Below are 26297 nucleotides of genomic sequence, written 5' to 3'. Positions count from 1 at the left end.
CCTTAAGCTTGGATATAGCAGTTTCATTCGCAGAACCTCCAGGGCTTGCGTGAACTGAGCATAGTTAAACCAACATGAAAACCATCTGATTCATATTCAACATAAATAGCTGAACATAAATGCCGATAACAGTATAGCCACTACACACAAAACGACCTAGATGGCACGCCCAGAACACCAGTGCTTAGCCAGAGACAGGGCCAGTGGGTTCTTAGGGTCACTGGAACATTCCGAAGAGCTGCATCTGCGGTTGCACACCCTAACAAGATATACCATCCATCTTGTCCTGTCGGTTGGGCGTAGAAGTTGACGTTGTCCTGGTTGCACACAACATATTTCCCATACAAAGTCCACACATTGGTTTGTGGTGCCGGTACGCTTGTGTTCGTGGCAACTGTGTTGTTACTTCCCTGTCCTCTCGGAATGGTAAATATGGCTGGACAAGCCATTAAGCCAGTATCGCTCAATCCCAGCAAATTGGTGTCAGAGGCCACGCCGGCTGTCATGAATAGTATGTCAGACTCAGTGGTGGTTGTGGTTGTGGTATTGGTATTGGGGTGAGCAATTGGGACATCCGTCATGAGGACTCGGAGGTCAAGGCCTACAAAAAACTGCGAACTTGTTTGCTGCGCTTTGACAGTGACAGATCACCGATCTGGGCTTGACCTATTCGACCAATATTATTAGGTGGTGATCCATTCAAAGGTGGGAGATGTTTACCATCTGCATAGAAGACAGGCGTCGATGCTCTTGCCATATGCATACTTTGATAGATTACTGCCGTGTATCCAGAGTTTGATCAAGACGCATTCGACATCATTTTCTAATCTATGCCCTGGAGTGCCTTGCTATTCCCTTGAAAGCGCAGACAGACGAACCCAGGGCTGGCTTGGATATTTCAGAATCCTTGATCTTCTCATCTTATACTTCGATTACTTCTCCCCAAGGCCAAGACAAACTAGTTGTATCATGACTAGCGACGGAACCTTGGAATATCAATACACTGACTAACTGTTAACTGAAACGTAAATCCCATCCGTGGTGCTCTGCAAGAAGAGGGTGTTGGAGATGAGGACGAAGAAAGGTACCTAAGATATGACACCCGTGGACCTCTTGGAAGGCACCACTCATTCTGAAATAGGAAGGAAGGGTCTGCCACAAGGTAAGAGCCTCCCTGGAGTTATGTATGAGGAAGGAAGGGACTACCTAGGTATATCAAGGTAAGAGCGTCCCTAGAGTTCTATATAAGGAAGGAACGATAAGGAAAGTGAGCATAAAGGGAACTTTAAGTCCAGACATAGCAACCCCCAACCCCCATAGCTCAGATGGGAAGTGCCCCGGGCAGGGTAATGTTAGGTTGCGTGTTCGAATCACAGCTAGGTCGGGTTGAAGAACTGTGAGTCACGGGCTGACGACAGGGAGTACACCAACCCCACCTTGAAAAGGGGGCTCCCTGATGCCTCAACGTCCTGAGCGAGGCGCGTCCTAGCCGATGAGGAAACTGTCCCTAGCCTAGCTGTTGTGAAGATCCTTGGGGCCATTTTTTTTCTTCTTCTACTTCGGGATCCCTTGAAGCTATTCACACTTTTGACCCACCACCCCACAATGCGGCTGAAACCAGGGCAAACATCATTCGGGATCAAACCTTGCCTTTCATTTTCTCCTCACTTGATGCTATCTCAAGCCCGGCAATGACAAAGGGGCTACCAATACGACAGCAGCATGTCTGGATCCATCAGAGGCGTTCCGTTCTGTCCACACGCTCTCTCATTGCTTCCAGATCTTTGGTCATCAAGACAATGATTTTTGCAGAGGCCACGGGGATGTCATCAAAGTTTATCGTAAGAGTGGCCTTTGGCCTATGGATCTTGCACAGGTCTCGTCTTGACTCGACATACATCCTGTTTTGGTCCGTGGCCAGTATTGTCATTTCAACAGTTACGTTATTTAGCCAGACGTGGGAGCAGCCGAATACCACTGGGATCGATCAGATTTCCGACCTCGATCGTTTAGATAAATGTGGACACAACCCTCCACCCATCGTCTACTGCGCAACAGGCCCTATATCTATGTCTCCCTTCGTTCCTTCACTTTGGTCCAGTGGATGTCTTGCTATTTGCGGAGTGCTGGCTCTCCAAAAAATTATTTCTTACCATTGTTTCTTTCCAGCTTACTCCCGTGTCCAACATACTACTAAAGAAAGCCCGAGAGTTCAGAACTGTCCGGATTCTCTCAAGGTTATGGACGGTGCTAGCGGAGATGTACCTTCTTGGCGTCAATATCACGTTCGTTCTCCCCGACATACTGCAATTCTCCCAGAGATCGTATTATGCCCCGACAGACTGGACTTTCGGTCAAATTATCGCAGTGACAATCTGGGTCCCAATGATTACCAGATACATATACTGGTCTATATGTACGTGATAGGACCTATGCAACCCTGCTTGATTTCTGATTACTGACCCCCAGCAAGTTGGCACCGATTCTTATTCTGCGACTCGGCTCTCGGGGCCCTTCCATATCGTACAAGAGGAGGTTAAAAGCGACTCGCCGCACTCGCCCGGTGGTGTACAACTGTATACCAACCTACAGTCCAACAGTGATTTAGAAATCCGGATAAGCTCGACCAGGTCCCGGACATGGAACTAATATCTCACCCGATATCTCTGTGGTGCGAGTGTATACCACTGTATTATTACTAGTTAGCACCCTTAAGCTATCGGTTCTAGAAATTATATCCGGACTAGAGACCTTCTAGGTAATAAAGTATGGATCCTATAATCCTAAGCGATTATAACTACCCTAATTCTAACTATCACACTACAGTGGTTCCACTAGTTCAACATAGTCTAAGACAGTCTCTCTAAGGTTTCCTGACCTTTCTCATCCAGATTCGGGTACTGTCTTAGATTACACATATCCGTCCAAAATGCCTTAGCATTTTCGTGCGCCTCGCCATATACGCTGAAGCGCTCCCGGAGCAACTTTTTCCATTCGACATCCATGTCTGTAAATCCAAAAGAGGCCGAAACATACTCATACCAAATAGGAAAAAAGGCAGCGTATTCCCAGTCGAGTATACCAACAACCTTTCCGTTTCGGACCATGATATTTCCCAAATTGAGATCACAATGAGTGAGCACATAGGGTCCGCACTCTGGCAGGCGCTTCTTCAAGTTCTCCAAAACTTGTTGAGGAAGATGGCGAAGGTTAAGGGCCAGGGCATCCCAGAGCTCTTGGTCAGAGTGAAACGGTCCGTGGGGTTCAAGATCGAAAAACAGTAAGCCCGGATAGCATGGACTTTGATCGACACACTGAATAGAGGCTGACGTGACGGATCGAAGTTGTTTTCGCACTTTGACGACTTGATCTGCGATATCTATCTTTTGGGGTTCTGACAAAGAAGGCCATGCCTCCTCGAGCGTTTGGCACTAATACGTTCGTTCAAAATAAAGTATCGCCCATCGCGATCGACCCAGTCTCGTAGAACCTTTGGGACGGGGACGTCGGTATAAGTCGCCAGATGGTTTAATGTTTTGACTTCAACTTTTGATTTTGGACCCTCGTCGGGCCGATCTTTCAAAATCACATCTGAGCCGATGGACCAGACGCCCCGCATAGATGCGCCGTAGAAGAGTTTGAGGTGGCTAGTATAATGGCACCGTTTTTCTTTGTCAAGTGTCCACCCGCATGCGATACAACCATTGTCGAGTGGTTCACCCATTGCGGATAGGGTCGATTTGTTGCAAGAGATGGATTTTAACTGAGGATTGAAAGGAGAATAAAGGGAAATTTTCAAAGAGGGGAGGCCCTTGCTCAGCACTGCATATTTTCGAGACCGACCGCCATTCAATTGGTGTCACAGGTCCCTTATAGTATCAGTTTCATATCAGTCCTCCTGTTTAACAAACTACTTATATCGTAAGCTTATAAGGCTTTTATTATATCGCTCGGCTTAGTCGATATTAAGCACTTAGTAGATAAGCAAATCGTATAAAGAAGTTTTACTTCTGGAGAACCTATAAGGTAGCTCCTAGGGGGGTATATCAGCCGGAATTACTCTCTCCCCGTCCTATCATTTCGTTCTTTACTTTCTATATCTAGTAGCCACCCAAGGCATCACTTACTAGGGCTTAGCACTGCTTTGTAAAGCTCACTATAGGTTTTAAGTAGTACGCGCTTATAATACTTATAAAAGTAGCTTTTTGCTTCTCTTCGAAGATCTTTATCTACTATTAGTAGTAGAATTAAGGTTCGTATCCTACCTAGTAGTAAATCTTATGATTCAGTAGGGTACGTACCTAGGTAGTCTACAACATATATAATAAAACATATTGTGTGCTCGAAATCAGCTGGGTGTTCTAGAACTTTGGAGGCCCCACGCCCGAGTGTCCAGGTGGATTCGACAAATTACGTAGACGCACACGTAGTCCACGGGTAAACGCACAACACGGTGAATTGCACTGTCTACAGTCAAGACATCGCTATCCTAGCATATAGACACCACCTCACATGTTTATTTTTCTTTCATGTACGGAGTAGAAAACAAGTGTTTCATCGGGATCAACAGACCCCAATTATAAACCCTATTCCAACATGATCATGGAGAATAGCACCTCAGCCATGAAGGAGCATAAAGGAAAGACACAGGATAACCACCCGCTAGAGCAAAAACCCAAAACCCCAAATCACAAAAATAAAAGTACCAAGAAGAGAAAGGACATGCAACACAGAACAGAAGGAGGCCATCAAGACATCACGTTAAAAGGAACCAAAAAAGCACACACACACACACATCGAGGTTGGATCCGAAGGGTATCAAGGGGAAGGGAAAACAGATTTTGCGACAGAACAAATGACAAGGAACTCGGACAAAAAGAAGAGACATCATGCATACGGACCAGAGATCACAGAAGGATCAGATAGTTCGAGGGCGCAATGCCAGTATCTCCATTTTGCTTCCGAGCCTGCCACCATCGGCCGCTCACATCGGATACTTCCAAGATCTCGTGTTTGGCGAAGCTGATTTCATTGGCGTCTTCCGGGTTGGCGTCATATGAGTAGATCGCCTTGGCCCGGTAAGGGTATTCTGTTGGCTGGGGCACTTCGCCTACTTCTTGCTCGCCGTTACCCGGAGTCGAGGGATTGGGGGTACCGAAGCGAGGCGCAGAGGATGCTCGTTCGGCGCCGGGCGCGCCACCGGGGTATCCGGAGACGGGGGACGAGGTCTCGAAGCCGCCTAGTTGGGCGGAGGTGTACATCTGCGGGGTGTTGTTGGTTGCCACGGTATCTGGGCGGGCGCCGAATGTGCTGGACATGGGGCGGCTGCCGCGGTAGGAGGGATCGCCCGGCTGTTCCTTGTTCAGGGCGAACGAGTCGATGAAGCCGCGGTGGGTGGCCTGGGGTGTGGAGCCGAAGTAGAAGATCCAAAGGATGATGATCATGGAAAGGAGAATGAAGCCTGCACCTGCGGCTTGCATGGAGGCTTGTTTTCCGTAGATCAGGTTGTTTGCGCTCGTGGATGTTAGGACAAGGCCACAGGCAAGGTAACCAACGATCTGGAGACATTGTCAGTACTAGAGTCTTGTAATGTTTCTGCATTGAGGAGCCATCATACTGCGACGCCATAAACGTGGCCCGTGTCAGTGCCAAAGGTCGTGACGAGGCCCACAATGACACAAAACATGTATGAGATGGCCCACCATGAGTAGTTGGGGTATTGGGTTTGCACGTCGGCGATGATAGATGAGATGAAAGCAATGAGCCATGCCAGCTAGAATGGTATGTTAGTCTATGTCGAGTCATGGAGGAGTAAGTCGAACGAACAATCGAAATCGAGATGGTCATGAGCGCGAATGGATCGCCTAGGATGTTGCTAGGCCGGAATTTCGCCATGTTGGATTTGCGGATTGGGTTAGGCTGTGGAATGGAATTGGTATGAAATAATCGAAGAAAAAGAGGGAATGGCGATGGGCGATGAGCGATGCGCTTGTATATAAGAGTTGTTGATTGCCGGGTCCTGAACGAGGCGGACGGGAAGGAGTGACTGCGGTTAGTTAGTGTGGGAACGACAGGTGTGACTGCATGTGGCAATGAAATAGAGCGATATAAAAGAAAGACATAGAAAGATAATAGGATTAAAGTACCTAAAACCGAAGTGGGTTCAGAGACAATCCGTGGGGATGGTAAGAGGTTGGGAGTCAAAAGAAAAGAATCTCCTTGCAGAGAGAAAAAGACAGCACCAGGCTGGAAAAAGAAACAAGAGACAGAATCAATCAATAAAAAGAAAAGAATAAAAGAGTGGATAAGATTGACAGTTTGAAAGAGAGGAGGAGAGAGAGAGGGAAAGATAAAAAGGAGGAAAAGTGGCAGATACGCAGTGGAGTCCGGGCCCCCTGGAAATCGACGGTCTCGATTCTCTTTGGAAATTAAGGAAATTTCAATGGAAATTGCTTGGACTTGATCGGTTTGAGAATAGAATAAATAATTGGAGAATGATTCTAACAGTTTACATTAGTCTATTTACTTTTCCTCATTCTCTAAACATAAACAATGAAAATGAACTCGATCTGGAAATCTATAAATATCCGGTTAGTCACCTCCGCTTTGTGTCTGAAATAGGTACCTGAGGTAGCATTCCATAGGCCATATTATGAGAGACGATGTTCTTGAGACCTTAAATCGGCAAAAACACCATCAATTCGGGCCTATGGCGCAGCGGTATGTTACCACCACTTCAAAGGTGTCCAATTCAATTACTAATAATCATCCAGGTAGCGCGTGAGATTCCAGACCTCAAGGTCATCCGTTCAAATCGGGTTGGGCTCAACTTTCCTTTCTTTTTTTTTTTTTTTTGGTTTGGTGGGTTTGAAGCCAAAAAAAAAAAAAAAGAAAAGGGAAAAAACACCAAAAACTCCCCAGCCTTGGATAAGGCTATATTGTAGGACATATAATAGGTATGCTAACCTAAGTGTGTCGTCGCCTTGATACGGAGGTCTTGCGGGTTACGAAGCCCTAGTGGCCGGTACCTAGGTAGCTTCGATAGTACACAACCTAGTTATGTAACGATTCGCCTAGCGTTAGCCAGATACCTTCGAACTCCTTAAAAAGAACTGAAAACAAGTATGTGAAGATTGCAGGGACAGAATTAACTATCTCGGCGCCGCGCTTAGACATCTCTGATGTACAGGGCACATAGAGACGACCTTGGTTGGAAACTAGGAGGGCTGAGTCATACAGTTTGCCGGGCTGTTTATAGCTCTATGAACAACTTGCTGTTTACCGGATATGTACATGTACGATTTCTGCGTGTAATGGTGCCAAGCCCACCACCACCTCCGACAATAGGGTAGGTGGTGGTGAGCTTGGCACAAGTATACTTAGTACTCTAACACTAGTGGCCTATTCATGTTAGCTGACGCACTACCATTGGATATCATTCCTAGAGAGCTCCATCCTAATCCTGACAAGTTAGTAGTCAATATACCGCTTTCTACAATCGAGCACAGTTTGCGGGGGAAGAAACTGGGGCAGGTTAGCGCATTCCAATTGACTTTGAACGTCCCAAGGAATCCATCCGGATGAAATGACGTCGAGAGGAATGTACTACAAACACCTAATTGTTACAGGAGGGGCCTAGCCTGGGACATAGCTTTGTATATGCCATGCTAGACTGTATAAACTTCGCAGCTTGACTTGACTGAGCTGGAGACCATATTCCCCTCAGACGTAAACCCGAATACCAAGATATATACGTATGTACATACATACATATGTTAAACTTATGTACTTCGTAGGAATATCCCATGCGCTTATTCGAGATTATAAAAAAAAACCGCGCCCAAATCAGAGGTATCATAACAAAAACGCAGACAACAGCAACAGCCAGAGACATCACACCCCTCCAGTTGCTCCCCATAATATCATCCAAAACAGTACCATCCCGAAAGACTCCCCTCTAAGCTTCCTCCCTCCCCTTCCTAACAACTTCCCCCCTCCTAATCTCTCTCTCCACATCCTCAAGTCTCCCCTCCCACTCAGCCCAGCACTCCCCACTCCCAACAAGCCCGACGTCATACCAGCGCTGCAGCACGCGCGCCGTGCGCACTCGCAGCTCCGAGATCTCAGCTGCCTGCTCGCTCTGCGTCTGCGCGAGCCGGTCTAGCTGTGGCTGCAGGTCGATTAGTGCTGCGGAGCTCTGCGCATCCGGCACGGGGAGGTCGTTTAGTGATGTAAGGCGCGAGGCGGTTTCAGGGAAGGCAGTGGCGTAGGAGAGGACTATTGAGGCTAGGGTTTGGGTTGTGAGGCCTTCGGGGATTTCGTGGGGTGGTGTTGTTTGGAAGAGGTCGGGGTTTCGGTCGTCTGGTAGGATTTGTGTTAGTGTGGAATCGGATAAGATGGCTCGCAGGATAGTGGAGAGTCGATTATGCAGATGTCAAGAATCAGAATTCAGGTAGGGAGAGGGTAAGAATGAGCGGGTTCGTGGCGGTGGTAATGCGCGTGTAAATAACACCATCACTGGTCACATACGGAGTTGTAGAACATCCCGTACGGCTGGTACACTTCGACTAAGCCGTTCTAATTCTGATTCTAGCCGCGCTAGTCGGCGGGTGACTGTCTCGTCGAGGGATGCGGGCTTTTCGGGCGCGGTAGGGACGCCGGTCCAGTCCGTGGCGCCGGTGAGGAGGTAGGTGAGGCGGCGTAGGCGCGCCTCGAGGAGCTCGATGGTGGCCCCGGCCACTGCGTCACTTTCGAGGGCCATGGTTTGTAGAGATCAGAGACCAATTGGGGTAATTGCGAGATTGACTGAGAAAGGGTGCCAGGAGCTTGGTGAGGTGCAAACATAGCAAAATGTGGGGACAAGCTTATCAGTTAGCTGTACCTGGATACTACAAAGTGTACGTCGTACATAACCTCAGGAGACTTTTATGCAAGGATCGGTCTGCTATAATATGGGATTCTTCTTGTAAGATCGATGCTTAGGATTTGGGTGTCCAATACCGTCTGACCAATTGACATATAGCCGAAGCTTGACATTGCTCTACAGTATCTACATATTCATCATTCACTCATTATTCATAGGCTTCCCCGCATGCTTCATTCAATGCTACTTCGCATGCCCTAGATGATGCGCCATTTCTTCATTGTCAGCACTGTTCCACCCTGAGTCTGTCTGTGGGCCAATAGGCGCCGTGGAGTGAGTTGCGGCGGCATGATGACCCAGGAGACTCGCTCCAGGTTTCTCCTGCATCTCTTGGCTGGATTTTGGCTCGTCATCGAACCCGGAGACTTCATAGTCAAAGACATTCACCTTTGTTGCCTTCTCTGACATATCAGGCTGTTGTCCTTTGTGTTGAGTTTCCGCATTGTTCGCCTCCGCCCCGGAATCTTCCTGGTCACTGAAGATTATGGTCGGGGTATTCCCAAATTCGTCCCCAAAAGCATCGTTGTCTCTGTTCACGAAGCCCTGCTTTCAGTTAGCCGAAAACTCTAGAACTATCTGAGGAAGACTGTGAGTCTCACCTGAAGCTGTGACGGCGCAGGATCCACTTGTGCATTCACAGCATTCTCGCTTGCATAGACAAGTAAGACAGAGCTCCACTCTTCACGCGCGGCTTGGAGGACTTCATTCTCTTGAACTTTTCGAACAGTGTAGCCCACAACCTCGCCATCCTGTGTGGCTGCAGTGTTGCCTTGGGTTTTTTGTTTTTCGGCTTGTCGGGCTTTTCCATCTTCCGCCGAAAAGCTGATACGCCACCACTGGTAGTCATTGCTTTTTTCAGTTTCCGAGTCCATATCCATCAGGTGCCCTGGGGCAGTTGTTTTCGGATTTGATAAAACGTAAGTCACATGTGGTTCGGTGCATACGCCTCGTAGCGTATACTTGTAGACAGGGGGCTCAAAAGGTGACTTGGGAGGTTCGGTAAGTGTCTTTGATATCTCACGGAGAGACTTCATGGCACTCTGCTTCCTAAGTTCGAGTTCTGCGCTCGGGTTATTAGCCAACAGCATGGGTATGGTAGTAATGGCTGTCTTTACCTTTGAGCTTGGCTTCTATGTTTGTCGAAATTGCTCTCAATTCTTCTGCGACTCGCGTTGTCTCTGCATCTGCCGCTCCAGAGCTGGACTGATCAGGCTCGCTCATTTGCCCCGGCGCAACCACTGCCACCGACTGGGCAGCTTGTTCGAGGAGTTCCGTGATCGTCGAGCTCCCCACGGGGTCCCGTGGCATGGTGTAGCGATGAATGAGTTGTTCGAGTCTCAATACATCTCCCTGTATCTGCTGTCGTTTTGCACGAAATTCACGAGCAAGATCTCGGCAGCTGCTAAGATACCGATCTGGATAAAACACAGAATGAATATCCACGCCCACAGGTTTTGGCTTTTGAAGAGCATCGAGTCTAACGACTAGCACCTCTGCTAAATGTTCAAGCCATGCGTCATCGAGCTCCTTCCCTGGTCTGTCACCCCATAAAGCAGAATCCAAAACGTCATAGAGTGTCTGGTCATTGTCCTGCTCAACAGGAGGCTCAAAAGTGAAGAGTTCCCTGCTATCAGGCTCAGAAAACTCGTGGAAAGGTTCTTTCCTGTATGCATGTGATGTGAATATGGTTGCCAGTGGATTTTCAGGATCTGCCTTAATGGCTGCACCATGCCATGCTTCCAAAAACCTGGTGACGACCTCCTCCGAATCTGCTGATAAGGATGACATGCTGTTGATCTTTGCCAAGCTGCCGCTGCTGCCAAAAGCACGTTTCGTTGTATCCATAAAAGCCATCAGCCGCTGGGTTTCGTGAATGATATCATCCCAGTCGTCATCCCCGGTCTTGCCATCATTCACCGTAACGATCTTTGGCAGGTTAATCGGTTGCCCATTCCACCACTGCGGGTCATGGCCGTAGTCAAATAGCGGTTTGTTCCGCAGGAGCAAAGCTTCTCGTGCGAGGGGAATACTATGGAGAATTGTCAAAAGCCCTCCGAGGTAAATGCCCTCAGGGTTGGGGCGGATGAACGCAGGCTCGCCCTCCGCTCTTTTGCGGTCTTCCGGATCTGGGCTAATCATGACTTCTTCGGAAGATGTGTTGAACAAGGTCATCGCCCAAGCACCTTCTTCGTAGTGGTCTCGAGTTGCTTTGCTGAACTGCGGCTGTTTCTGCAATGTCACCCCGGTTTCCTGCTGTCCCATCTCCGAATTCAATGACATAGCAACGGCTTGCTGTAATTCCTTTTCTTCCCGTTCCGCCAGACTAAGGCCTTGTCCAGAACCTTCTACATTGTCAAATCGCAAATCAGTATGCCTCTTGCAGTCGAAATGTCAAGATCATAATACCTTTCGGAGCGGTCCCAATGGAATCTTGATATCCAGTATTTTGTCCTGGGCCGCGTATGTCCGTTCGGGAAGGAGGACGAGAGGGCGGTGCTGTCGCTGGAATTGGTGGCGCATTGTCCTGTTGGGCAAAGTCCCATGCTGGGGCGGGGTATGTTAATTGCAAAACCGAACTCGGATAAGTAGGTAATCTTACAAGAGCTTCTGTTATCATTCCAGTAGGTAGGTATCGGCTTTGAGATGTTAGATCATAGCCGGGAGTTGCTGCGCGTCACCAAATTTACCTTGAGCTGAGACCCCGTCGGATCCTCGAAGTACGCGTTGATCGCTTTCTGTGAGTCGAGGTTGTTTGCCTGTAGGAGATGATTTAGGGGAGAAAATATTTATCAACCAGGTGCAGCTTCCTACCTTCAGGAAGTCGATGGCTTGCTCGCGCGTCGTGCTTGTGAAGCCGACGAAGTCGGCGATAGCTTCCTCGGTCGGTTCGGAGGCCATGTTTGGTTCTGCGCTGGAACTGAAAATCAATGGATCAATGTACAAGCATGACAAGAGATACAAAAAGCAAATAGAACAAAGCAAATGAAGGCAGAAGAGTTGGGAGAAGAGGAAGAAAAGACGAAAGACAAAGTGTCGCAACGGAGCTTCCCCACCACATGACGCCAAGCGTCATTCCGCTATTTGCGTCTCTTTGTACTTCTGCTTCTCCTGGTTCGATTCTTCACTTCTTTGAGCCTAAAATACACGGCCATTCTCCCATTTCTTTCAGCTCTCAGTTCCAGGTTTATCTAGTTTCATGTGTGGGACTAGTCCACGTTCACAATGGATACACATTGTTTCTCTTTCGGGTGCTTGAATGGCCTACTCCGGGTCTTTATACCACAATACTATTTATGGTTGAAACAAAGCAGTGTCTAATAGTACAATAGCACTCGGGTTGGAATGAGAGCCCAGGCGAGCGAGTATAAAGACCCTTCTTTTCCGCGCCAGATTATCAACCATCACACATTCGAAACAACACATCATCCAGCGTCCAGCATTTCAATTCCACCTTTACAAGCCTTCATAAATTGTCTTATTATATAGTCACAATGGCTGCAACCCACAGCAAAGCAAACAACACGACTAGCACAGTCAATACCGGCAGGACCGCCAACAAGGTCCAGAAGGCCAAGAAGACCATCACCAAGAAGACCACTGACAAGGTCCAGAAGGCCAAGAAGACCATCACCAAGAAGACCACTGACAAGGTCCAGAAGGCCAAGAAGACCATCACCAAGAAGACCACTGACAAGGTCCAGAAGGCCAAGAAGACCATCACCAAGAAGACCACTGACGAGGTCCAGCAGGCCAGGAAGACCATCACCAAGACCACTACTAACAAGGTCCAGAAGGCCAGGAAGACCATCACCAAGACCACTAACAAGGTCCAGAAGGCCAAGAAGACCATCACCAAGAAGACCACCGAGAGGAAGGCCGGCGGAAAGACTCCCTTTTCTCCTGTCGACCTGGAGAAGCTTTTCCCACCCTGGGGCTCTGAAGACGCTCTGAACCAGACGGCGAACAAGGAAGCTACTGATATCACCCAAGCCGTGTACTATGATATCAACGCCCACTGCAATCTCGAGAGACTTGCGAAAGAGAAAGCTTCCGGTAGTGAAGAGACCTTTTCCAACATGCTTGTCTTCGCAGGAGGATTTGTGGAGCGGGAGATCGGCTACTACATGTCCCATGTGAAATCCTTGAAGGCGGAGCATGGTGAGTTCCAACCCGTCACACCTAACAGTAGGTTCTTCGAGTTTGTTACTGGGCTCGGATGGAAGATGTTTGCTATCTGTTCCCATAGTGAAGCATTCCGATGCAGCATCAAAAGAGCCAGCGACAGAACCTGGGGGTTCCTGCTCCAGAAGATTCAAGAGAACTTCGTGAGTATTGAACTTTTTGCGCATAGCCGTGCCCTGAAGTGGCGTAACATTCTCTATGCCCACAAGGACTACCCCATCCCAGGGCTTCCAGATATGAAATCCGATATCAAGACATACATGAGGTGGAAAGTCGACCACCCCCACCACACGGTTATCACGCTTGATGGTAAGCTGAAGGAGCCCATCTATAACGGCAAGTTGCAGAAACACATTAACGAGAGTATCTATGATCCCAAGAAGTGGGGCGGCAATGAACAGGACCCGACGCTTCGCCATACACCCAATGGCAGTCCCACCAAGGTCGGAAGTGCTTGCTGTGTATGTGGCAGCACTGTTTCTTGTGATTGCCGCTTGCCAACTAGCGCAGGAGAGCTGGTTGAACTGCGAGAATACCCCGATACGGGTACTGGTGTTCGAGCGCTGTCGAGATTCAAGCATGGTGAAACTCTCGATATATTCATGGGTGAGCTCCTTCCCAGTCCCGTAGAGGATGTCTATCCCCTGGATCAAGACGATGATAAAATTGGACCCAATAAGCGCACTTTGTGTACGATTTGCCCCCACGAGTTTGGCAACTGGACCCGCTACATTAGCCACTCGTGCCAGCCCTCGACGCAGTTCAAAACTCGCACCGTTGGAAACCGAGTTATTTGCACAGTTGATGTCATTCGTGACATTCTTCCCTTTGAAGAGATTACTGTTAACTATGGTTTTAACTACTGGGGAAATAAAGACTTTGACTGTCTATGCGGGCACTGTGATGGTTCTGGGCCCTAACTAGGAATAGGCCAATCCTCTCATAGGTTATGCATTTTGAATTTCGGAGTTGACTGATTTTGATAGCAAAGAATGAATATAGATCTAGCAGTGTTTTCTTTTCTTTTTCCTTTTTTTTTTCATTGTTCTAATATGTTGTACATCCCAAGGCCAATGTAGATTTAGTTCCTCGGGATCCCCGCACGTCTAAAAGTGCGGGGAAAGCTATGCCGCGGACCTACTCCGCCTTTGCACTCTTGAATCCCTTTCCAACTCCCCTTATGATTAATTGCTACATATTGTAGTACCCTTTTCGGTCGATACAGCCAATTGCAGCCATCAGAGTCATGAGACCTTGGTCAAGCTAGCATTGGAATAAGAACATGAGCTACAGCGGAATTGTAACCGGGCTTGGCCTAAGAGGTCGTGTATCCTGTCGAAGATCTGCGTTCGGAGGAAAGAGAATCCTTCAGCAACCATCCTTGGTTAAGAGGGGGCTACTGACAGAGAGCTATGCACGGGGGACATCAGGTGTGAGTATCCGCTGTCCAAGAACAATGGCGTGCAGTATGTCTCTGACAGTAGTACTTTCAATATAGCCGCCCTTGATCGAGTCCACAGTTGGCGAACACTTCGCCAAGATTGTCGCGGAATGCGGAGATAGAACAGCGTGAGAACCGTGTCGCAAGATTGGACAATTGAGACTTGAGATACTAACTATACTGTCAAGGGTTGTCTCAAGACATCAGAATGATCGGGCAACCTATGCATCCTTGGACACAAGAAGCAATTCTCTCGCTCGGGGGCTGGAGTCACTTGGTGTTGGGAAGGGTGAGCGGGTTGGAGTCATGCTTGGGAACTCGATGGAATACGCTGTGGTATGTTGGGTGACCGCGGAAATGGGTAGGAAGAAAAGAGCGAGGCTAATATCCGTGACAAGGCAACATACGCGTTATTCAAACTTGGTGCCGTTTTGGTAGGTCAGCCCTCTCATTGCCACGGGATCATTGGGTCTAATAATCCAATAGGTTCCGCTCAACCCGTCATTCAATACTGCACAAGTGATTGCGGCCCTGGGTCACCTGGAAGCCAGTCATCTCCTAATCAGCACAGAGTCCAATCTGCCACGAAAGAAGCCACGCAGCAATGTCCCTTTACTCAATGACCTTGTTGAAGACCTCCACAAGTCGAAGTTGGAGTCCGCACCTGTCCCGTCTCTGAGAAATATCATTATGGTCGACAACTCCGAAGGCCGCGTGGATATATCGTCCTATAAGAGCTTGACGCAGTATGCATCTATTATGTCCCAGCTTACTGTAGACGGCAGCCCGCTTCCTCCTCGAAACCTTTCGCCGGATGAAACTGTGAATATCCAGTTCACCTCAGGAACCACATCAATGCCCAAGGCTGCATGCCTCACCCATCGCTCCATTCTGAATAATGGCTCTCAGATTGGTGACCGCATGCTTCTCACGCCGAATGATATTATCTGTTGCCCACCGCCGTTGTTTCATTGCTTCGGCAGTATATTAGGCTATATGGCGACAGCGACCCACGGCTCAGCCATCGTCTTCCCCAGTGAATCCTTCAATGCTCGTGCTGCGTTGGAGGCTGTCCAAGAAGAGAAATGTACCGCGCTATATGGTGTACCGACAATGTTTCTCGAGGAGTTAAGCTTGATCGAGACAGGAGAAGTCTCCAGCGAGGGATTCCAACATCTTCGCACGGGCATCGCTGCCGGAAGCAGTATTCCTGCCGAGATAATGAAAAAGCTGCATAAGGTACTGAATTTGACCGAATTGACTATTTGTTATGGAATGACGGAAACAAGTCCCGTCTCGGCTATGACAACGACTGATGATCCCATTGATAAGCGGATCTACTCTGTCGGAAAGCTCATGCCACATGTCGAGGCAAAGATTGTGAATCCGGTGGACAAGAACGTAATTCTACCCATAGAGAGACGGGGTGAGTTGGCAGTCAGCGGGTACCTGCTGATGAAGGAATACTGGGCCGATCCAGAAAAGACAGCGGAAGTGATGATTCCGGATGATTCTGGCAAAGTGTGGATGCATGTGAGTTCAATTTTCTATTTGTTGTCTCGAGTAAAGCTGTTTCCTCTGACCCCGGGGTTTTAGACTGGAGATGAAGCTTCCATGTCACCAGATGGATATATCACTATCACCGGACGGATCAAAGATCTGATAATCCGTGGTGGCGAGAACATACACCCCCTGGAGATTGAGAATTGCTTGTTAGCCAACAATGGCGTTGCAGACGTGTCGGTCGTCGGCGTCCCTGACGTGAGATATGGCGAGGCAGTAGCTGCTTTCATTGTTCCTCGGGACCACAGCTCAAATACAGTCACTGCTGAGGAGATCCAGCAATGGGTGCGTGAAAAGCTCAGCAACCATCTTAGTAAGTCGTATCCTAGGCAACTGCTTTACGTCGTTTTTGAACTATCCTGACAATTGTCGCGGGGGCTGAGCTGATGTTTTGTCTGTTTACAGTTCCGAAGCATGTCTTCTTTTTGGGCCCTTTGGAGTCTTTCCCCAAGACAGCAAGCGGGAAAATTCAGAAGTTCAAGCTCAGAGAGACGGCCATTGCACTTTTGACCGAGTGCGCTGCATGAATAGCCAGCATAAAGGACAAGGCCTGACTTTTACGTGGATTTTAGGTTGATGAGTGCTTTGTACATAGTTATGTAGTGCTGTATATACTGAGTTACAAGTAGTGGAAAGACCTAAAGTACATGTACTTGAGGGTGACATCCGTCATCCGTCACCCTCAAGAAAAAAAAATTCAAACTCGAGGACTCGAAGAGTCAAGGAGTTGATGAGTGTGGTTTCAAAAATTCCCAAGCATGCGCTAAGGCTTGCTTGAAGCGGTCAGGTTGGTAGTTTTCAACTAGCAAAAACACGATCTCGGATTTCTCCTCACTGATACGTGTAAAGCACCTGCACTAGGATGGAGAAAGAAAGAAAGAAGAAGAGGAAGTTCAGGGGGCAGGACCAGGTATTTATAATTTCCCAGTGGCTTAAGGCTGCGACAAAAAAAGGGTAGGCAACGACAAACGACAAACGCATTCGCCCTGATTGGAATGTACGCGATTTGATAATCGCTGATTCAGGGTCCGGGGGGTCCGGGGGGCCCGGCCTTATAAAGAGGGCTAGGGGAACTACGACAGTAGACAAATCCACAATGTAGTACTTAGAACTTGAAAGGTACCAAAGACATAAGAATGGAAAGACTCTGGTATTTTCCTACAAATAACCTTGGAACGTCCCTGATATCATCTGATAAATACATCAGATCACCCGTGGACCTAGGTACTCAAATCCCACAAGGTCTGTTGTCAAGCACAGAGGCCATAGCGGCCGACGCTTGTTGTCGAGTCTAAAGAGTGATCGCGTGGACCAGCTATGGAATTCGACCAATCGTATATTGTCCAACCCGGAACGTCCCATAGAACCGAGGCTTTCAACAATGGTGTGAGTGCGAGTGCGAGTGCGAGTGCGAGCACCTGCTGCGACCAGCGGCCATCGCAGACAATATTAGATCGTGCCGCCACATCCACATCACAACGACGAACAGAGACCCGTAGATGGGGCAGGAGACTCGAAAGCAGGGCCAAGTCCCTCTTTTTGGCCGTCCGAGGGCGGGATACTTCAGAGGTAGTCGACAGACCACTGGCAATATTGTATAGCATCACGTGTAGCCAGCGAGCAGACTTCGCTGTAACCCACAGGTCAAAGACACTGCAACAAGTTTTTTTTCCCTAAATCTAGAAATCTTGAATGCCTGTTTCACCCTGCAGATTTGGGCGAGCGTCGTCCCCGCGAGTGCTGTCAACCACCCATTCAGGCTCCTCATCCTCGAAATACTGGTCTTGCTCATCCGTGTGATCGTCGAGGTCGTCATTTTCATCAACCGTCTTGTAATCGAAATCAATGTCATTGCCTTGCATGAAACGCAATCCCATCTCCCACCGCCAGAGCCGCTCGCCTTCTTCCTTATTTGGAGGTATTTCATCACGGTCCTCGGCGAGGATCTCCCCATCTGGGCCGCGGGTGTAGCTCATCATAGCGTTAGGGTCTGGGTTTGCGATCGCATCAATCTTGGCCTCGGACCGTAGAAGGTCGGTCTCTAAGACACCTGAGAACCCCTTCGCTCGCCCCTCGGCCTCTCTTTCTTGTGCTGTCTGGAATCGGCGGATGAGGCGATCGTATAGTAACGGGTCTGTGGAGAGTCGAGCAGGATTAGCATTGTGTTTCTCTTTTGTTCGCTTCTGTATGTAAATCCAGCTGGCACCAGCGATAAAGCAGGCCGAGCAATGTATAAAATAATCAACTGGCAATGGGAGAGAAGAGAGCAGGCGGACCGGCTAGCTCAAGCCCCGCTGAGAAGTATTCTGGATGTAAGTCCAGATACCGCTTGCGACGGTTTTTGACTTTGACAGCGTTCTGCGCGCTGGATGCATCTTTGACTGAAAACCCGGAATCCTTGGGGAAATGTGGCATCTTCGGTGTGTTTCAGAGTGTGGAGGTGGAGAGGAGAAGGAAGTTGGGAACGCGGAGCTCGGCGGCAAAAGTTGCCTTCATCTCCGCAATAACTTTTTTCTCGTTGAAGATTATTTTGATATGTGTCTGTTCTGAACGTGTAAGTCGGGGATCTGATTTCAAACACATCTTTATTATTCATTGGATGTCAACTGCAATAAGGGGGAAAAGGACACAGTTTCAGGTTGCTAACAAGCTTGCAGATGCGCTATCTTGGTTGATTACTTTTATATCAAGAACTGCGTCAGCTGGGAATCATGTCTCTCCAGGACATGTTGCAGCACATTGATGCCCGGCGGTTCACTACCGGCGTGGTTTTGCTGATCCTGCTTGCCTTCTACTCGCCCCTTTCGAAGCTTGTCTTGTCTCCAACTTATGGTTCCTACGCAGCGCATATCTTCCATAGTTTTGGAGTGGCCATCTCCGGCGGAGTCGGATGGCTACTGAAAGATAAGATTCTCAAGCGTCTAGGTCGTCTCGGTGGTTTCATGCTCCCTGTGTTGGCATTCTGGGTTCCGACACTCCAATACTTCATCAAGCAGCAAAGCTCCAAGATTGGCAACCCCACAGGCCCGGTGGTCACGGAACTCTGCGGTTACTATCCTCTAGTGCTGTTGACCGTAGCCTATGCCGGAAAGCAAATCCAGACTGCTTTGAGACTTGAAGCACAGGGTGACCTGATTGTTGAGCATGTGCCCTTGATCGGTACATATGTGTTCTATTCGGCTGGCGAGCACATCGCCCATTTTGTTCTTTCATGGATTGTTGGAACCTCGGTTTTCTTCACCAGAGTGGGTATGCAAATGCTTCTCGCCGCCTGTTACTCTGCGCTCATTCCGTCAAAATGGCTGGTCCTGGCCATCCCCTCTATAATTTTCTCAGTGACCTCGAACGTCCATTTCGCTGGAATCAGTGGTGTCAATTCTGCAATTGAGCACGAAGGTTACTCTCTTTTGGCACGACAGGAAGCTTACACTGGATACATCTCTGTTTTGGAAAACGAGAATGACGGGTTCCGCGTTATGCGTTGCGATCACAGTCTGCTCGGTGGACAGTGGACCAAGCTGGCACCAGGCTACCGGCCTGAGGTGGAAGATCCTATCTATGCAATTTTTGCCATGCTCGAGGCTGTCCGTCTGGTTGAGCCGGATCATGGCGTTCCCCGCGTTGACGCAGACAGCAAGGCGCTGGTCATGTAAGAATCATTCAAAACGCATCACTCGCCCGGTTTACTGACAGGAAACAGTGGTCTTGGAATTGGCACAACACCCTCTGCGCTCATCAAACATGGCATTGAAACTACCATCGTGGAGATCGATCCTGTGGTGCACAAGTTCGCCACTCAGTATTTCAACCTTCCGCCAAACCACATCCCCGTCATTGAAGACGCCGTAAAATTCGTCAAGAAAGCAGAGTCCTCCCCCAATAAACCCCAGTACGACTACATCGTCCATGACGTATTCACCGGAGGCGCCGAGCCCGCTGAACTCTTCACATACGAGTTCCTCTCAGGCCTCTCCGCGCTCCTCAAGGAAGACGGTGCCATTGCCATTGTGAGTCGCACCAATCAACAATCCAAGTTAACCACACACTAACGAATAAACGCCAGAACTACGCCGGTGACTTGACCCTCTACCCAACCGGCCTTATCGTCCGCACCATCACGGCCGTCTTCCCATCTTGCCGCATCTTCCGTGAAGCGCCATCCGGAGAGGACGAAGATACCGACTTCACCAACATGGTTCTGTTCTGCAAGAAGAGCTCCAACACCCCGGTTCAATTCCGCGACCCTGTCCCGGCGGACTTCCTGCGCAGCAGGTCTCGCGAAAGCTATCTTGTTCCCAAGCACGAACTTGACACTGCCATGTTTTCCACTTGGCCCAAGGGTGGCAGATCTCTTCTGTGGGCGAAGGAGGTTGGAAGATTGCACAAGTTCCAGGATCGCAGTGCTCTCAAGCATTGGGCTATTATGCGGAAGGTTTTGCCGGATGCTGTATGGGAGAACTGGTAAGTGTTGAAAGGAAGTTGAGCAAAATTTGAGATCGAATTACTCTTGATCTGGGTTTTATATTTGCTAGCTATGTCAGAGGATTGTACAGGAAAATTGGTTACCAAATAATAGTAAAATAGACTACGGAAAAAAAAAATCTTAGTTCTACTAGGAAGCATTCTGGCGCTGTGTTTTAACAGTTATAACTCCAACAAAGAGCGAATCTACTCCGTACTTGTCTCGTCCTCCGTGTTGCTGGGAAGACATGTAGACTAACAATCACAGACTTCATAACTATTGGTATCATTATCTAACACCTGCCGAAAAGCCACGGGACCTCCATCCACTGCTAGAATAACAGAGTGACTGCCTCCCCATCACAGTCAAAGGCCTCCCCATAGCCCTTTCATCTCCATATATCAAACCACCCGGCCCAGCGCCAGGGGCGAGTCCCGGCCTCTGTATTATGTACGCACAAAGAACTAAAATACAGTGAGAAAAGAATGAATCAAGCCGAGGGGCTTCCACGGGGACTGGACCCAGGCTTCTTGACGAGGCCAGCGAAGAAGTTCGCCAGGGCTTGATTGTGCGCTTTCTCATCATTGCCGCCGGTGCCTGCATACGGGCTCTCTTTCTTCATGGTTCGGCTAGCCTCGCGGTCCTGGGGTAATATTTAGCTATATCCTGGGTTGGGGAGGGTGATGACGCCGTGCTGGCCGGGTGCTTACCCGAAGCTTTTTCAACATATCATCGGCGTCCACTTGAATTCCACCCATGTTGAATTGTACAGGGCCGATGTGATCGTTGACTTTGCCTTCGTCGGCCATGGGAGACATCTCCAGTTGGGGGGTTGGCTGGTTTGCATTCTCCTTCTCATCCTTGGCTTTGAGTTCTTCCAGTTTCTCCACTTGGGTTGCGAAGAAGTCTTGGAGGTCGGTGGTCTCGATTTCGATCTTGGTCGTGTTGCCGTGAGGGTTGGCTATGCCTCGTTTGGGATCGGTGATCGTCTGTTCGAACATCGTCACCGCACTTGTACCTTCCTCTGCTAGACCGTTCTCGCTTTGCGGGTTGTCGTCTGTGGATTGATAGATTGACTCGGGAGGGTCCTGGATCTCAATTGACCACGCTGTCGACACTCCCTCCATGTCAAATCCTTCCCGAATAATCCGGATCTTACCCCATGAGTCCCAGTTGGCTGGCACCAGAATCTTGTCTCGGTCGATCACATTATGTTTTAATGATTCTCTTTTCAATAGAGAGTGTATGCCCAGAGAAGAATGGATCAGGCCCTGAAGAGAGTTTGCAAGGAATGGGGTAGTATAGATGAGCGATGCGCCGTCTGTCTGGCGGTTAGAAAGAAGCCCGGAATTGCCAAACACAGGGTAATAAAGTCCTTACGCTTCAGGAGAATCGTTCTGAGGAACTGGAGAACGAAATCAAACTGCTCTTCGTGCCATCCGTGATCCTTCTCCAATTTCTCGATCTTATCCGCCTGAGAAAGTCAAGTCAGCAAAGCTTCACCAGCAATTGATTTCTGGAGGATAGTTTACGTACCCCTTGGCAGACAACACACATTGGGATTCCGAGGCCTTCATCCCATTCACCAGGTCCTAAAGGTATTGTAACTGGACCGCTTGAGTTTGATATGCCGCCTGCAGCTGCAGAGCTGGGATCAATTCCCCTTTTACGATCGCGCCACTCCGTCATGGTCTCTTCCATAACGAATTTGGTTTCATCGTCAAGCGAAACAAGCACAGAACGTAGCAGACGCGTCCATTCCCTTAGCCTTCGAACCCACGTCCATGGGTCTGACCAGTCCATCAGGATGACAACCAGCGTTTCCGGGACGGACTTGGGGGTCAGGAGTGGTTTGAGGAGAGGCGCGAATGACGGAGACGGCTCGGACAGGAGGTAGGCCGAAACGCGGGCCAGAGTATCTGCACGAGAAGAGCGTTAGCATAGCTGAAACTAGTAAAGAGTGCAGTTCCCATGTACCTTCTTTATCCGCATCGAGGACATCTCGATATGTGTATCCAAGCGCAAACTGATTGGCGATTGGCGGTGTTTTCCCTTTACCTTTCCGCTTATCGTTTGCTAAGCTAGGGTCTGCAGACGTGTCCGCGGAGAAAGTATCTAGAAATTCCCTTTGGCTGTCCGGCGTGCCACCTATCATCGAGCTATTAGCGACATGTCCAAGAATCGAAAGGCAATAAGGATGGGCGGGACTGAGATGCTCGGAGGAAACAGGTACTAACCTAGCACTAGCAAGTTCTTCTCAGGCAAGCGCTTGCCGTTGGCAACAGTATCTAATAGAGAGGACCAAATGTTCTTCTTGGAGCCATCTTTGCTGGTTGGCCGACTGCTCGTTCCGGCCGCTTTCGACCCGGGATTCGGACTGGAGGACATCGTGTCTAGTCCCACCATGCCTCAAAGGGCATTCACCCTTCCAAAATGTTTGTCTCTACCGTAGCACAGCGGAAATATTGTGCGCGTGGAAATGTGGAGGCGGAGGGGGAGAAAGGCGAAGCAGCGTCGCGGGTCAGGGGAATCCCGAGGAAGATGGATAAATGAAGGCCCAGTTGAAAACAACCCTACTTGCGAAAGGGTCTTCGATTACAACTCACGAAAAAAAGAAGAGTGGGAGGTCTTTTTCTGGCACATCGAGCAGGGGGCTAGTTTGCATTATAAAGGTGCGTCTCCGTAAACAATTGATTATTACGGTTCCGCGCGGGCTCCACATTTCTTCCTCTCCAACTTCTGCCACATCTTGGAACTGCTCTCTCTCACACACTTCCCCCAATGAATTCTATTCGCCAGGTCCAGGCGCTCAATAAGCGTGAGCTTGAGCATGCGATGTAAGTCGAGCTCATGTGAAGTGCCCAAAAGCTCTTTTCCCCGCTGACAGTGTTACCTTTTATAGACCCCCAGAGGCATCATGGCACGCAGACTACCGCGACACAGCCTATATCTACATCGGAGGACTTCCATTTGATCTATCTGAAGGTGACATTATCACGATATTCTCACAGTATGGAGAACCGGTGCATGTCAATCTAGTCCGTGACAAGGAAACAGGCAAGAGCAAGGGATTTGCCTTTCTGAAATATGAGGACCAGCGCAGCACAGATCTTGCTGTGGATAACCTAGGTGGTGCGACTGTCATGGGCCGTTTGCTTCGAGTAGATCATGCGCGCTACAAGCGGAAGGATGACGAAGAAGAGCAGGACAATGTTGCCAGGTTGATGGGAGATCCGGTTATCAGCGAGGACAAGAAGGACAAGGATGACGACCGGAGAAGGAGAGCCGAAATAGAAGACAGGCGGCCGATGCTGAAGGAAGAGAAGGAGCTGGAAGAATTGATTCGGAACCATGACGAGGAAGACCCGATGAAAGAATTCCTCATCGAGGAGAAGAAAGAAGAAGTCGCTACTGCAATCCAGTTGTGGAATAGCACCAAGAAGTCGTCTCGCCGCCGCGACGACAGCAGAGAACGGTCAAGCCGCCACCACCGGCGACACCGCTCCCGTTCTCCTCGCGAGCGGAGACACCGAGACGATCGTTCTCCAGATAGGCACAGACGATCTCGCCATAGGTCATCCGAAAGAGGAGAGAAATCTAGAAGGGACCGGTCACCGAGGAAATCGCGCTCGCCCGAGTCCCGAAGACACCGAAGTGATCGGGATAGGCATGATCGCCGCCATTGAAAGATATATGAGATATGATAAAGTCTTCTAAGGTTATCTACGGTGCTACCCATATTTCTTGCCGAGATTCTCTCATTGTGACCTGCGTCACCCTGGCAAATCAAAAGTTTCCCAGTCCAGCAATGATGCAATCCGTGCTTGGTGCTGGTGATGAGCTGTGCTGCGGACAAGGTGTTCGTTATTTGCTGTGCGATATACTACCCTTGTTATGACAGACTGGGGAATCTCTGTCAACCGAGATATCTCTTCCAGCCATCCCGCACACAATATCTCTTGCCTTCCTCGCCATCTCGAATCACGAATTTCTCCCAGCGCCCTTCTTTTCCGGATCCGATTACCAACAGAGTGTGGTCATCGCACCAGCCTATGAGGCCTTTCTGGGGCCGACCATATGGTGACCCGATCGGTGGCACATGTGGTGAGCCCAGGTTGGCTTGCTCGCCAATCTCAAAATGTGCGTTGGCAAATGAATAAACATCAGAGAAGACACGGGGAAGCAGGGGAATTTTGCCAAGGATCCCCCATTTGTGGCTAGATGTTTCCTCGGATGCCGGTGATGGCGACTGACTGCGACGAGCGGGTTGTTGGTGGGGGATATCGAAGATGTGGAGGGTCGATTTGTCAGATGTTACTGCCAGTAAAGTATTGGACGGCGAAAAGGAAATTGAGAATATCACTGCGTGGTCAACACCACGGCGCAATTCTGCCAGTTTCGTGCAATTTCCCGTAGCGAATATACGAACCAGAGTCCCCTATATAGGCGTCAATAATCTACCCCTAGATGATTGCAGTGTAAGAGTACTCACGGCCTCGCTCGCAGTCGCCAGCAAGTTTCCATCGGGACTCAGGGCCATAGCCCGCAAGGGGGTGCTATGGGCGGGTATAATACTGATGTTGCCGGTCTCCAGCTCTATCATTTGGACCTGGCCCGGAGACCGGCCTGGGAAGGCCAGCAACTTGTTATCAAGACAGGCCAGCCCCAAAGGGTTGTCGGAGGTCTCAAAGACCGAGAGTTTCTGGGGAGGGTTGGAGAATGCAAAGACATGGACACTGTTCAATAAAACAGCGACAATTTTTGATTTGGAGAGACGGACACCGAGGACGGAGGTGCGGAATTCAAGCGTGATGGCCGCTTTCTGCTTGGCATCGTCCCATATAACCAACTAAGGGTGTCTGTGAGTTTAAGATACTCGCAAATTGTGCTGGTAATAATTTCTTACCTTGTTCTGTGGAAACTTGGGGTTCTTACCACCCCCGACAATGGCCAAGTAGTTCGACTGGCCAAGCATTTCCGCCACCCCAATGCCTGCATTGAAATCTTAAGTGCGAATAAGACAGTCAGGGTAAGTACTTCAATATATTTGCACATTATCAACTTGACAATAACTCGCTTACCTCTTAAGACCTTGAGCTCACAAGGGTTGGCATTATATACTGTTCGGGTCGTTCATCAGCCTGAGCTCCATAGTTCACGATTTAAGCTAGCTTCGTCCAAGGTTCTCCTGACAGCTAACTCAAGCATTCCTTACCACAAAATCCCGTGTCCAAGCCCACTGAGAAGCAGCTGTTATCATGGTTAAATGTTGCAGAGAGTGAATATGGCCCGGTGGACTCATCGATAGATTGGCGGGTATTCATTGCTGTATGTTAACGAAGCATGGGAAAGGATATTCTTGGCCAAATAGATAGATGTGGGTAGACTCTGTATAAGTAGCCCCCTGCCCTTAATAGATATTGAATTAATGATCTTTTTCAGGTTATAATGCTTCAAATGCCTTCACAGGATGTCCGGGAATCCCCGAGCTTCCTTAATCGATAAGAGCAATGCGGGCGAGATCCACTTCGACACCTCAGGCGGTGAATTAGGTAATCATACGGTTGCCAGCGACGACCCACTTTGCTCAACCCCTGAGTTGATGTTCGATGTTGGTGGATGGGAATGATGGCAATATTGTACATGGAGAATATGAGGAATACCCGTATAATTGACAATATACTACATTTCCCCTTTTTCCCCTACATCCAGTAATCCATTGGGAC

The 26297-nt window shown here is 49.0% G+C and overlaps 11 protein-coding genes across 11 annotated transcripts; 3 read left to right on the top strand and 8 right to left on the bottom strand.

The window, feature by feature from the left end:
- Positions 1 to 140: 140 nt before the first annotated feature.
- On the bottom strand, positions 141 to 581 carry N7489_010488 (uncharacterized protein; the record flags this gene model as incomplete). Its single annotated transcript, XM_056716237.1, has 1 exon — positions 141 to 581. The coding sequence occupies one exon, from the start codon at positions 579 to 581 to the stop codon at positions 141 to 143; it is 441 nt and encodes a 146-aa protein (XP_056563859.1).
- Positions 582 to 2849: 2268 nt separating this feature from the next.
- Positions 2850 to 3724, bottom strand: N7489_010487 (aminoglycoside phosphotransferase family protein; the record flags this gene model as incomplete). Its single annotated transcript, XM_056716236.1, has 2 exons — positions 2850 to 3370; positions 3400 to 3724. The coding sequence occupies 2 exons, from the start codon at positions 3722 to 3724 to the stop codon at positions 2850 to 2852; spliced, it is 846 nt and encodes a 281-aa protein (XP_056563858.1).
- A 1183-nt stretch (positions 3725 to 4907) lies between these two features.
- Positions 4908 to 5895, bottom strand: sho1 (osmosensor SHO1; the record flags this gene model as incomplete). The annotated part of the gene is made up of 3 exons (XM_056716235.1): positions 4908 to 5558; positions 5618 to 5773; positions 5827 to 5895. 3 exons carry the CDS (start codon positions 5893 to 5895, stop codon positions 4908 to 4910), a joined length of 876 nt encoding a protein of 291 aa, XP_056563857.1.
- Positions 5896 to 7957: 2062 nt separating this feature from the next.
- N7489_010485 (putative nuclear distribution protein RO10) lies at positions 7958 to 8761 on the bottom strand (the record flags this gene model as incomplete). Its single annotated transcript, XM_056716234.1, has 2 exons — positions 7958 to 8361; positions 8530 to 8761. 2 exons carry the CDS (start codon positions 8759 to 8761, stop codon positions 7958 to 7960), a joined length of 636 nt encoding a protein of 211 aa, XP_056563856.1.
- A 345-nt stretch (positions 8762 to 9106) lies between these two features.
- On the bottom strand, positions 9107 to 11821 carry N7489_010484 (ubiquitin-associated-like domain-containing protein; the record flags this gene model as incomplete). Its single annotated transcript, XM_056716233.1, has 7 exons — positions 9107 to 9466; positions 9523 to 9983; positions 10039 to 11268; positions 11330 to 11467; positions 11523 to 11559; positions 11611 to 11679; positions 11735 to 11821. The coding sequence occupies 7 exons, from the start codon at positions 11819 to 11821 to the stop codon at positions 9107 to 9109; spliced, it is 2382 nt and encodes a 793-aa protein (XP_056563855.1).
- Positions 11822 to 12414: 593 nt separating this feature from the next.
- Positions 12415 to 16636, top strand: N7489_010483 (uncharacterized protein; the record flags this gene model as incomplete). The annotated part of the gene is made up of 7 exons (XM_056716232.1): positions 12415 to 13947; positions 14604 to 14674; positions 14735 to 14882; positions 14945 to 14980; positions 15033 to 16079; positions 16143 to 16422; positions 16515 to 16636. 7 exons carry the CDS (start codon positions 12415 to 12417, stop codon positions 16634 to 16636), a joined length of 3237 nt encoding a protein of 1078 aa, XP_056563854.1.
- Positions 16637 to 17788: 1152 nt separating this feature from the next.
- Positions 17789 to 18524, bottom strand: N7489_010482 (uncharacterized protein; the record flags this gene model as incomplete). The annotated part of the gene is made up of 2 exons (XM_056716231.1): positions 17789 to 18243; positions 18386 to 18524. The coding sequence occupies 2 exons, from the start codon at positions 18522 to 18524 to the stop codon at positions 17789 to 17791; spliced, it is 594 nt and encodes a 197-aa protein (XP_056563853.1).
- A 296-nt stretch (positions 18525 to 18820) lies between these two features.
- N7489_010481 (spermidine synthase) lies at positions 18821 to 20574 on the top strand (the record flags this gene model as incomplete). The annotated part of the gene is made up of 3 exons (XM_056716230.1): positions 18821 to 19758; positions 19810 to 20116; positions 20173 to 20574. The coding sequence occupies 3 exons, from the start codon at positions 18821 to 18823 to the stop codon at positions 20572 to 20574; spliced, it is 1647 nt and encodes a 548-aa protein (XP_056563852.1).
- Positions 20575 to 21061: 487 nt separating this feature from the next.
- On the bottom strand, positions 21062 to 22977 carry N7489_010480 (dynein family protein; the record flags this gene model as incomplete). The annotated part of the gene is made up of 6 exons (XM_056716229.1): positions 21062 to 21214; positions 21282 to 21892; positions 21952 to 22045; positions 22108 to 22490; positions 22549 to 22719; positions 22809 to 22977. 6 exons carry the CDS (start codon positions 22975 to 22977, stop codon positions 21062 to 21064), a joined length of 1581 nt encoding a protein of 526 aa, XP_056563851.1.
- Positions 22978 to 23352: 375 nt separating this feature from the next.
- On the top strand, positions 23353 to 24257 carry N7489_010479 (IST3 family RNA-binding protein; the record flags this gene model as incomplete). Its single annotated transcript, XM_056716228.1, has 2 exons — positions 23353 to 23408; positions 23474 to 24257. The coding sequence occupies 2 exons, from the start codon at positions 23353 to 23355 to the stop codon at positions 24255 to 24257; spliced, it is 840 nt and encodes a 279-aa protein (XP_056563850.1).
- A 230-nt stretch (positions 24258 to 24487) lies between these two features.
- Positions 24488 to 25895, bottom strand: N7489_010478 (phosphatidylinositol-3,5-bisphosphate binding protein HSV2; the record flags this gene model as incomplete). The annotated part of the gene is made up of 5 exons (XM_056716227.1): positions 24488 to 25009; positions 25064 to 25420; positions 25478 to 25563; positions 25653 to 25691; positions 25787 to 25895. The coding sequence occupies 5 exons, from the start codon at positions 25893 to 25895 to the stop codon at positions 24488 to 24490; spliced, it is 1113 nt and encodes a 370-aa protein (XP_056563849.1).
- Positions 25896 to 26297: the final 402 nt, after the last annotated feature.

This window comes from Penicillium chrysogenum, assembly GCF_028827035.1.
Source record: "Penicillium chrysogenum strain IBT 35668 chromosome Unknown utg000005l_segment0_segment0, whole genome shotgun sequence".
Taxonomy (NCBI): Eukaryota; Fungi; Ascomycota; class Eurotiomycetes; order Eurotiales; family Aspergillaceae; genus Penicillium; species Penicillium chrysogenum.
Note: the sequence above shows the minus strand (reverse complement) of the source record. Positions and strands in the feature narration are given on the sequence as shown.